The sequence below is a fragment of the Acomys minous genome (genome assembly GCF_964271855.1).
Source record: "Acomys minous genome assembly, chromosome: 12".
Taxonomy (NCBI): Eukaryota; Metazoa; Chordata; class Mammalia; order Rodentia; family Muridae; genus Acomys; species Acomys minous.
The window spans coordinates 98,711,318-98,723,361 of NC_140493.1; the positions used below are offsets into that span (position 1 = coordinate 98,711,318).

Here is a 12,044-nt window from a genome sequence, read left to right on the forward strand (position 1 = left end):
CATCACCACCATCATCACCATCACCGCCATCATCATCACCACCATCATTGCCATGGCCACCATCACCGCCATCATCATCACCATCACCACCATCATTGCCATGGCCACCATCACTGCCATCACCATCATCATCACCACCATCATTGCCATGGCCACCATCACTGCCATCATCATCACCATCACCACCATCATTGCCATGGCTACCATCACCACCACCATCATCACCATCACCATCACCGCCACCAGCAGCAGCAGCAGCAGCAGCAGCGCCATCGCCACCATCACCGCCATCACCAGCATCTTTGCCATGGCCACCATCACCATCATCACTGTCACCACCATCATCACCATCTCCATCACCATCATCACATCTCTACCTTATAGGCCGGGATGCTTAGGTTTGAGGAAGTCACCCTGCAAGAAGCCTGTGGAGCTGGAACCCCATTCTCCAGTAGCCCCCACCCCACTCCTGAGCAGGTCCTATCACACACAGCTCAGCTCCCTGCTGGCCCTGGGAGGAGGGAAGGGAGCCACAGCTGGCACTGTCCTGTTCCCAACCCCTACCCTACCAGTCATGGTTCTTTCCACAATCTGGAGACCTTCACAGGTCCAGATTCAACTTCTTTAAGCACAGGGTGTTCTCTCTCCCGTGTTATCTGTCTGCGTGGGCCACAAACACCGCTTATAAACAAGGCAAAAAAAAAAAAAAAAAAAAAACGGCAGAGGAAAAATGAAGTCAGATTGTGCCATTGAAACGAGTCAAACAATACCAAGTTAGTAGCTAAGTGGCTGCCTCATTGTCCAGATATTTCCTCCAATATGTTTTCAGAAGCAACGGCCATTAAACAAGAGAGGAAAGATCGCCAGGTTTGATTTCAGGAAGGAAGTCCCTCCCATTTCCCTGCTGGGCAACTCAGTTCATTTTCTTCTGACCCACATGGCCGGTTAGTAGGGAAACAAAATCTATTTGCTTCCAGATTCAAAATTCATTTCTCAACGGCTGGGAACCCCTGAGTTCCCGCCAAATGGCTTTATTATTTGGGGGTAGGACTAGCCCAAGTATTTGGAGCACCCTAGGACCAGAGCAGACTTTTGGGGCTGAGGGAAAGCCATTCCCCCACTGGCCTGGAGTTCAGAGGTTTTGTCGAAGAGAGACCTTTTAAGTTGGCTCAGCAGGGTGCTGACTGCTGGCCCGCAGCCCTGACTTGGGTGGCCGCGTGCAGGGATGTGAAAGGCCAAAGAACTGGCTTTTTATCAGGATCCCACACTGCCTGTGGAGCTAGGCTGTTATTCTCAACTCTTGTGGAACAGCCGTGTCACTTCTTCCTCCCCCGATCCCCAGACAGGGTTTCGCTGTGTCATAGAGCCCTGGCTGTCCTGGAACTCAGGCCTAGAGGGGGCTGCGCACCAGGCTGGCCGTGAACTCACAGGGATCCGCACAGGGATCCGCCCGCCTCTGCCTCTGGAGTGCTGGGTTTAAGGGTGTGCACCACCATGCCTGGCTTCAGGTCACTTCTTAACACTGAGGACAGAGCACAGGCCAGGGCTTTTGGAGACTTGACCTCTGTTTCTAGCTCTGGGTGATTTCTGGGCAAGCTGTTTTACCAAGCCAGACGTCCATTTCTTCATCTATGAAGCGGGCTCTCTTGTCCCGACACAAGAGTGCTTTCAGAAGCCTAAACGGGTGAAGGCTAGGAAAAAGATGGCCGGGTCGGTTCACTCCTCTTCTCCTTAAGCGGATAGCCTCCCCCCACACAAAGAATGTCCACACCTTCCTGTCCGTCAAGAGCATAATGAATTTCTGTTTAACAAGAATTCAGGCCCAGCAAAACAAAGGAAGCCAGGGGCCCCCAGTGACGGCTGCAGAAGTCTTGCTGGAAGTTTCTCCCGGACCCCAAAGACTAATTGAGAGGCCCCAGTTCCTCATTTTTGAAGATAATAGCTGCTCTGTTAACCCCAGTGCTGCTGGGTCCCCACAGGCAGGCTGGGAACCGGAAGGCACCGGGTTCCACATGGGTTGCGCTTAAAACCCTCCCCCTCCCTCCTTCCCACCTTTATTGTGTGTGTTCCTGTGTGCGTGTGTGCGCATGTTCCTATGTGCGTGTGTGCATGTAAGTATAGAGGCCAGAGGTCAGCCTCAGACATCATTCCTTAAGGACTGCTCATCTTTTTTTTTTTTCCTTTTCTTTTTTTCCTTCCTTTCTTTCAGCAGGGTGTCTCACTGGCCTCAAGCGTAACAAGGTAGCTAGACTAGTTAGTCAGCAAGCTCCGGGATCTCCCTGTCTCTACCTCCCCAGGACTGGGAGTGTAGGCGAGTGTAGCACCACACCTGAAGTTTTCACGTTGGGGTCTAAGGGTTAAACTCAGATTCTTGTGTAAGTACCAACTGAGCACTCTCCCCAGGCCCTCCTTTCCTCTCTCCATCTCTCTCTCTCTTCTCTTCCTCCTCCTCCTCCCAGCCCTGGCTCTGCCTTTCCTATTAAAAGAGCGCCTGGGAGGATTCCCAGGGTCCCTCTCCCTAAGTAGGCAGAGTTGCAATGGGGGTGAACAGAAAGAGAGAGAACCAGGAGTGGAGCTGCCTTTTAATGCCAGCCCTCGGGAGGCAGAGGCAGGTGGATCGCTGTGAGTCTGAAGCCAGCCTGATCTGCAAAATGAGTCCAGGACAGCCAGGGCTACACACAAAGAAACCCTGTCTCAAAATAATAATAATAATAATAATAATAATAATAATAATAATAATAATAATAATAATAATAAATAAATAAATAAATAATAATAGAGTGGTCCCGGCTTAGACTGCTGGAGGGGACAGGGTTCCTGGCCTCAACAGGCCAGGCCAGGTAGAATGAAGTAGTGTGGAGCCTTAGCGGGAAGCAGACCCTGGGCAAATTGGGAAATAGCTCACTGTTCCTGCAGAACACTTTTGTAAAGCAACAGCAACAAAAACCAGTCATACTCCATAGCCCAGGACATCCTGAAAAAAACGGTTCTGTGGTCTAGGATGGCCTCAGACGTCCACAACGGCCCTCAGTGTGGGGGTTCCTGCCTGAGCTACCAGGCTGCGGGGAGCCGGGTTTTTTTTTTAACAGGGTGTGTATGAGCTGTGTACTTACAGAATGTCTGTTGTCCTTGAAATCTGCAAAACAAAGACAGCACAGTGGTGAGCCCACAGGGTCCAGTGCTGCCCCACATTGGAACTGCTGCGAGAGCCGAGCAAGGCAGGAGGGAGGGGACACCAGAGCAGAAGGGGCCTCAGACCCTCTGCTGATGGGCCTCTGGTTTCCAGGCAAGCTTCTGGGATCTTCTAGGCTATGCCATAGGCCCTGGAATGTTATTTGACATTTTCCTTTGCTTGCTTTGCTTTTTTTTTTGGTTTTCGAGACAGGGTCTCTCTGTGTACTCTTGGCTGTCCTGGACTCACTTTGTAGACCAGGCTGGCCTGGAACTCACGGCGATCCACCTGCCTCTGCCACCCGAGTGCTGGGATTAAAGGTGTGCGCCACCATACCTTACTTAAAAAAATTTTTTTTAATAAGTAGAGAAAAAAATAGAAAATAACAGGAAATTAGAAAGTTGCAAATCAAAGTGATCTCTGCGTCCACCCTCCACAGACCATTGGCCTCTCCTGCTCCTCCCCCAGCAGTGTTCTGGGCAGACTGTGGGGAGGGTCAAAGAAAGTCATGATGAGAAGGCCCATGATGTCTTCTTCCCTATCCTGTCATGTACATGTGGTTTCAGAAGAACTTTCAAGTAGCTTTTCAAACACAATTGTCCAAGTACCTACATTCACGTGGCTACACAACTGATTACTTACTTGCTTCTTTAAAAAGTTACATTCTAGGGCTGGAGAGATGGCTCAGTGGTTAAGAGCACTGGCTGCCCTTTACAGGGGACCTGGGTTCCATTTCTGGCACGTACATGGTGGCTCACAACCATCTATAAGTTCAGTCTTAAGCACCTTCTTCTGAGCTCCTCAGGCAGCAGGCACACATGTGGTATATAGACATACATACAGACAGGGCATTCATAAGCATAAACTAAATTTAAAAAACAAAGAGAGGTTCTTTCCAGACTTTTGCTATTTAAAAAATAAATAATGTTGCCAATATCCTCTTTGGCAGCCAAGCTAGTCCCATAGTTGCCTCTGTTTTGTCTGCCCATTCCTGGGAACAAGCCTGGAGGAACAGGAGCCATGAGGACAGCTCAGGCTCTTGGCATCCATGGCCAAACCGCCCGAGGGTGGGGCCAGCAATCCCCAGGTGAGGCTCATCTTGACCTGCAAGAAAGCATACTGTGCCTGGCTGCCCGGCCAGGCCAATGGTGTGCACGTGGCCTTTGCCAAAAGGCTGGAAGTGGAGAGAGTGAGAAAGCCAAGGGGAGCGGGAAGCTCTGCACGGAAGGTTAGCGCCATGGCATGTGCTGGTGGCATGAAGGGAGGGGGTGACCTGCCTTTCTGCACAGGACCAGGCCCCACCCACCCAGGAGACAGTGTGGAAGCTGATTCTCCAGACAGCCCACTGAATACATGGTCTTGTGGAAACAGTAGCAATGGGCATCTTATCTGTTCTCTGGGAGAAGGCTCCGTGGGGTGCTGGGCGGCGAGGTGGTGGTGGTGGTGGTGGCTGCTCTTACAGGTGGTAGAGGTCACCCTGAGAAAGCCGAGGACAAGGGTGCATTATATCTGGTAAAGTACTTGCCTAGAATGCATGGAGCCCTGGGTTTGACCCCTCCGGGATCGAATTAAACTGCTGTGGCCGTACAGGCCTGTAACGTCTGGCATTAGGGAGGTGGAGGCAACTCAAGATGTGAGGCAGGAGGATTACCAAGAGTTCCAGACTTTGTCTCAAAAAAACAAATGAAACTCTGCCTTCTTTCCCCAAGTCTACCTGCCCTTGGAACCCCATCTTATAATATTTCATTGTTCCCCATTAGAAGGAACAAGAGTGGTCGTCGTCAGGAGACCCCACTTCTACCCTAGCTGGGCTGAAGGTACTTGGGCTCCTATATATATATAAGTCAGCCCGGGCACAAAGCAGTCATTGTGTCACTGAGGGAGGCCATGACAGCTCCTCCTGGCCCAGGTCTACACACAAGGAGAGACAAGCCCTTTGCTCTGGTCTCTCCCACCATGCCCACGTTCTCTGTGATCAGACACAAACAGGAAATGCTAAAACTCCGTATCTGGGGCGATCCTGATGGGAAGGCAGGTCTGTTCTGACTTGTAGATTTTGTTTCTTTGGTGGGTTGCATCATACAGGGGGCGTGGCATTAAGGTCTTTTTTATTTTTATTTTTTTTCCCCTCCTCATCTTGCATGTTCAGGGAGGAAGTGCCACCCTGGCAGTACCTGCTGGCCTGGCTGGCTTTGGGCCACACAGGATGGGTGGGAGCCGTCTTTCAAGTGCTCGTCTCTCCCTTCAGAGGGGACTTAGCCAGGAGGCCCCCTCCCTTCATCCCCACCCCCTTTTTAAAATGTAGAAACAACATACTTATTTTTTTTTCCTCAGAGTTCTAGAAGCTTCGAAGGCCAAGGTGAAGCCGAGGAGAGGCAGTGCTGGGAGAGTGCTCTACCCTTATCCACCATAGCTTCTTGCCCCAAAGGCCTCTCTCCTCCTTGATTTAAATTGATACAGGGTCTTACCCTGGTCCAGTCTGGCCTCAAACTTGCAGCAATCCTCCTGCCTCAGCCTCTCAAGTGCCATGATGCCCAGATTCAGCTCTTTCCTGATGCGCCTTCTGTGCTGGCTATACTCAGCCCAGTCACTCTTAGAGGGAGTGGTAGAGAATGTGGGAAAGACTAGAGACTTCTGCGCTGCACCCTCCCCACCCCATGCAAACATCCTGGGCTGGGTGGTGCTGCACAGTTGTAATCCCAGGTCTAGGGAGGCTCAGATGGGAGGCCTAGGAGTTGGAGTGTAATTTGAACTGTCTTAGAGACAGAAAGAAAACGGGATGGAGTCGGCTGGAGTGGGGAAGGGAACAGAAAAGACGGTGAAAAGGAAAGACCCCTCAAGTCCGAATTCCAGGCAGAAGGAAAGCAGGAGTGTAGGAAGGCTGAGTGGTTGGCCTGAGTGTGGAGTGGGGGTGCCTGTCTAACTCAGAGCTGGAGCCGAGAGCAAGACTTAGCCAGAGGTATAGGTGGCAAGTGCCCTGGTCAGCTCCCGAGGTGGACACAGGGAAAGCAAGAGCTGGTGTCTGAGGGAGCTCTCCCTGTGGACAGTCAGAGAAGATGGCATCCTCTAAGCCGGGGCTTCTCCGTGTTCCTCGGCTGGGAACTCTCTGGAGAGACGACTGTGCTGTGAGATGTTTGACAGCATCCCTGGCTTCTGCCCACCAGGTTCATCTGGCCTGCTCTCCCTGCACCAAGCTGTAGCACCCAAAAATGTCTGCAGCGAGCTGGGTGTGGTGGCGCACCCCTTTTATCCCAGTACTTAGGAGGCAGAGGGAGGCATATCACTGTGAGTTCGAGGCCAGCCTGGTCTACATAGCGAGTCCAGGACAGCCAGGGCTACACAGCAAAACCCTGGCGCGAGAAAAAAAAAATGTCTGCAGCATTGGGCATGTAACTCAAAGGGAAAGCGTCTAGCTCACATGCCTGAGGCCCTGGGGGCCATCTCCCCAGCACCACAGGCCACCACCACAAAACAACGCCCCCCCCCCCAGACTTCAGGTGTATCACAGATTATCCTGCGTGAAGTCTGAGGTTAATGGAGCCGAGAGTAAGCTTGTCCTAGATAAATGACAGATAGAAATGTACCCAGCCTTGACCTGGCCTATTCTCCCGCACAGCTCACTACTGCTCACTGACACACAAACACATGACTTCTCCCTTCTCTGGTAAAGGCACTTCATTCATAAACCCTAACTAGAGCTGATGACTGAGGCTTGTAAATCCTAACCTCAGGCAAGTAATATAAAAGAAAACATAATGGCTTGGAGAGGCGGCTCAGGGGTTAAGAGCACTGACTGTTCTTGCAGAGGACCCAGGTTCAGGTCTTAGCACCCACATGGCAGCTCCAGTTCCAAGGGATCTGACACCCTCATACCAACGCACATAAAATAAAATTTAATTTAAAAGAATCTTTCAAATTAAATTTTAAAAAATCTTTCAGGTGTCTGTGTCTTTTGCTGATATGGTAGCAGGTTAAATAATAACCACCGTAATAATCTATGGATTAACAGTAAACAATAACAGCCTTTTTATTTTCCACAACTCTCCTATGCCAGGGTCACTCTGTCCATCTGTCTGATGAGACCAGAGCCAAAGCCAGAGGACCCTGCTATGGTGTTCTCCATTACAGCGGCACAAAGAACCATCTAGGATGGACTCTGGCCAACGTGCACTCCAGAGAATGCAGAAAGGCCAAACCTAAGGTCCAGGACTTCCTGCAAATATCTACAGGGTCTTACTGTCAAGGGAGAAGTGAGGGTGAGTTAAGGATTAGAATTGGATTAGTCCTTAAAGTGACTATACCCCACACGTCCAGGTGGGCAGGGCTAGAGTTGCCAAGGCTGAGGAAATGTCTCCATTTCCAAATGCCAGGAACTTGAAACTATTTTAATTAATTATTATTTTAATTAATTAATTGGTTTGGTTTAGTGGTGCTGACTGGCCTGGAGCTTTTTTATAGACTAGGCTAGACTTGCACCTACAGAGATCTGTCTGCCTCTGCCTCCCGAGTACTGGAATTAAAGGGGTGCACCACTGTGCCCAGTTTTTCCTTTTTTCTTTCAAGACAGGATTTCTGTATAGTGGTAGCTATCTGTAGTCCAGGCTGGCTCCCAAACTCAGAGATCAGGCTGCCTCTGCCTCAGGAATGCTGGGAATAAAGGTGTGTGCCACCACTTGCCAGGAATTTATTTATTTTTATTTCATTTACTTACTCAATCTGGGTGATAAGGTGCATGTGCCCCACTGCTAATTTGGGGGCTCAGAGGACAACCCTCAGGGTTCAGTTTCTCCTCCCGCCGTGTGAATCACAGGGATCGAACTCAGATCATCTGGCTTGCTGACACGGGCCTTCACCCACTGCGCCATCTTGCCAGTGCAACCTTGGGACTCCCCAAGTGTTGTGGTTATAAGAGAGATTACAGTAGCTGTTCAGTCCCCTTCATGTGACAGATGGAGCTGAGCTTGGCCAAAGTCACAGACAGGGTTGGAATGGTGGTGACCAAGGGCTGGGGATGGAGTTACTGGTTAAGGAACTGGAGAGATGGAAAGATTCTGGAGATGAGTGGTGGGAACAATGGCTGTCCACAGCGTGAAGGGACTTACAGGACACTAAGTTAGCCACCTGAAAATGGCTAAAATGTATAGTTATAACAATACAAGAAAAGAAGTTAAGCGTAAGGTCAAAAGCCAAGACTGCAAATAGCGCGCCCCTCCCCTGACTTGCAAGCTCCCTCCCAGCTCTTTGTGACCGTGTCCCCCCCTCCCCCCCCAGATCTCTCCAAGGGCCACTTCCCTGGCCTCTTCTTGGAGGCAGTCTCATCCACGCCCTTCTGCTTAGCTGGGGGAGTGGCTTTCCTTTCAATCTCTCAAGGGAAAAGGGGGTTAAGAGCCAAAACTACGCCCTCTGAGCCATTTCCCCAGCCAACACTAGAGAGGCTGGAAGACAACAAGGAGCATGAGAGGGCAGCGTCTGCTAAGACCCAGGCCTAGACCCAGCCAGCTACCCGCTTTGCTTCTATGTGACCCCCTGGGCACACAGAGTGTGTTTCTAGATTTCCTCTCTCAGCTGTCCCTGGCCAATCACTCCAATGATGCTTGGGGAGCCAGGGAGACCCCAGGAGAAGGATGAATGTGACACAAATCACAGCACCCACAGACTGGCTCTCAAAGTGGAGAGTCCCCAGGTCCGCCTAGGCCAACAGCAGACACGCGGGTGGTGAGAAATGCCGATTCTTCAACCTAGTGGGCTCAGACACTCAGGGCTGGAAGCGGATCAGGCGATCTGAGTTTTAATAGACTCTAGCCCATCCCCCCATCTCACAGAGAAGGTGTCTATGCTGGTTAAGGTTGATGTCAACATGGCACAAGCAAGCTAGAGTCATACGGGAAGAGGAACTTTCAGCTGAGAAAATGATTCTGTCAGATTGCCTACAGGGAAGCATTTACTTGAGCAATGATTGAAGTGGGGGGGGGACTCAGCCCACTGTGGGTGGTGTCAACCTTAGGCAGGTGGTCTGGGGTTTTATTTGAAAAACAACAACAACAACAACAAAAACAGACTGAGCAAGCCATGAGGGGAAAGTCAGTAAGCAGCAAGCATGGCTCCGTGGCCTTGGCATCAGCTCCTGCCTCCAGGTTCCTGCCCTGTTTGAGTCCCTGCCTCGATTTCCCTCAGTGACGGACTGTGATGTGGAAGCATAGGCCAAATAATCCGCCCTCCCTCTCTGTGCAGCCTTGGCTGCCCTAGACTCACTTTGTAGACCAGGCTAGCCACGAACTCACAGCGATCCGCCTGCCTCTGCCTCCTGAGTGCTAGGATTAAAGGTGGGCACCACCATGCCTGGCTCTCCTCTTTTTAAATTTAAATTAAAAAAACTTTACATGTATGGGTGTTTTCCCTGCATGTATATCTGTGTGCCATGTGCATCCCTAGCACCTCTGGAGGCCAGAAGAGGGTGTCCGGTTCCCTGGAATTGAAGTTACACCAAGTGGGTGCTGGGAACCGAACCCTTTCCTTTACAAGAGCGACCTGTGTGTTCTTAGCAGCTGAGTGGTCCCTCCAGCTCCTCATTAATCTCTCTCCCTCCATCTTTTTTTTTTTTTTTTTTTTTTGGTTTTCGAGACAGGGTCTCTCTGTGTTAGCCTTGGCCGTCCTGGACTCACTTTATAGACCAGGCTGGCCTCGAACTCACAGCGATCCACCCGCCTCTGCCTCCTGAGTGCTGGGATTAAAGGCGTGCACCACCACGCCTGGCTGTCCCTCCATCTTTTAAAGGCAGGTCTCATGGAGCCAGGCTACTCTTGAGCTTGATATATACACAATGGCGGGCAAGATTTGACTTTCCGGCCTCTGCCTCTCCCGTGTTGGGATTGCAGGCATGTGCTGCCAGGCTCAGCATCTTGTCATTTCTATATAAATGTTTATTGTGGTTAAGCAGTTGTATAAGCCTCCACCCTCTAATCCCCTTTATGAGTCATTTCCTCACTGATATTTCTTCTGCACGTTAAGCAACCCAGTTTGCCTATCCCTTGTTGGTTTGTCTCATTTGCAAGGCCCCAAGCAGAAATCCAGAAGCATAAAGAAAAAGACTATCCTGTCAGCGCCTTCCTTCCAACCAAAGACAGCACAACTCAGTGGTGAGGAACGTGGAGTCTTTGGGCAAGTGTCTTATACCGCCTGTGCGTATGTAGTCTTAAGGGTGGTAGGAGGGAAATGGCCAGACCCTGATATAAGAGTTGGTGCTCTGTCAGGCAGCGGTGGTGCACCTCTTTAATCCCAGTACTCAGGGAGGCAGAACCAGGAGGATTTATGTGTTCCAGGACAGCGTGGTCTACAAAATAACTTCCAGGACAGCCAAGGCTGCACACACACAAAAACAAAAACACCCTGTCTCTTAAAACAAAAGCAAAGCAAAACAAAAACAAGCAAGCAAACAAACAAAAACAAAAACAAAAACAAAATGCCAGGCACAGTGGCCCATGCCTTTAATCCCAGCACTTGGGAAGCAGAGGCAGGTGGATCCCTGTGAGTCTGAGGCCACTGTGGTCTAAAAACTGAGTCCAGGACAGCCAGGGATGCACACAGAGAGATCCTGTCTCAAAAACCAAAAAGGCAAAAAACCGAAACCAAACCAAAACCAAAAGAGAACTGATGCTCTTCTGGGCTTTTCACCTCCTGCCCGCTCCTCAGGCCCCGTCAGTGATTCTAGCGTGGACCCTCCCGTTCCAAGAATCTCGGGCCCCTCACTCACTAGGGTCGGCATTCCGGATCTCACTGTACACCGTCTCTGCGGCTCTCCTTCCCAGAGCTGGAAAAGGGACCAGGCACAGGTCAGTAGCTGCCTCTGAGCCCCAGGCCAGCCCACTGCCGCCACCACAGTCCCCTGGTCCAGGAGCATCACAGAACATGCCGTCTCCCAACTTCAGAAGATCCTGACCTAACCGGAGGCTCCATGAGATGGAGCATGGGCCACTGTGTGAGGATGCTGGCGTCGGAGAGAAACTGAGGCACCAAGGAGGGGAACTCTGAACAGACCCAAAGTCGTCCCTAGCCTAGCAGCCCCATCCTTCTCTCCCTGCCACGGAGACCTTGTATGTGCAGTGTGTGCATACTTTGTGTGAGTGTATGGGCAGCCAAACACCCATCCTGGATCCCAGGAATTATAACTGGACGCTGAGGTCTCTGGGTTGGAGCCTGGCATTCAGCAGCAGCCATACAGATCAGGTGGGGGCAATGGCACTTGCAGATAGAGCCGGCTGGGCTGGCCACCTTTGGTGCCAACATCTAGGCTTATAACAGATTCTAAGTGAAACACACTGGGGCCTGTCCTGGCATTAGTTTTTTTGTTTTGTTTTGTTTTGTTTTTTGTTTTGCATTGTTTTATTGCTTTGTTTGTTTACACCCAGGTACGCTGGTGTTTTTGGAGCTCGGCATGGACTTGAACCCGTAGCCAGGGCCGTAGTTCTCTGGGCTAGAGCCTTTCAGAACAGAAGACACAGCTACCCGTGTATTGCACAGGGGAGTGCACTCAAGGATGTGTCTACACAAGTACTATGTACACTCACACACACACACTGTACATACAGATACAGACACACACTTGTGCACAGTATCTAGACTCATTCACACATGCACGCATACCCATAACCAAGAGATCTTGAGCAAGCAGGACAAGACCTGAACACATGCCCACTTTCTGTCGCCTGCAGGAGAGACCAGGAAGTGTCCTTTCATATGCTGAGATGGCCTGCTACCACCACACGGCCATGTGGGCATCCTCTCCTCATTGCAGATGGAGTGCCGCCACGTGGAGTTGTGTTTTGTTTTGTTTTATGAGACAGGGCTTCTCTATGTAACAGCCTTGGCTGTTCCT

General features: G+C 50.7%; 1 protein-coding gene across 4 annotated transcripts in view; it reads right to left on the bottom strand.

Moving 5' to 3' along the window:
• PECAM1 (platelet and endothelial cell adhesion molecule 1) overlaps window positions 1-12,044 on the bottom strand; it is a 53,080-nt gene that overhangs the window by 3,518 nt on the left and 37,518 nt on the right. Inside the window, exons 13-14 of one of the 4 annotated variants that reach the window (XM_084748523.1) lie at window positions 10,923-10,979; window positions 3,114-3,136 (exon numbers count right to left, since the gene is read on the bottom strand). The exons of 1 other annotated variant lie outside the window; for it this stretch is intronic. In XM_084748523.1, the coding sequence (XP_084604649.1) occupies window positions 3,114-3,136; window positions 10,923-10,979 (80 nt within the window). The remainder of the gene's footprint in view (window positions 1-3,113; window positions 3,137-10,922; window positions 10,980-12,044) is intronic. 2 more of the 4 variants (XM_084748524.1, XM_084748525.1) reach the window with 2 other exon arrangements.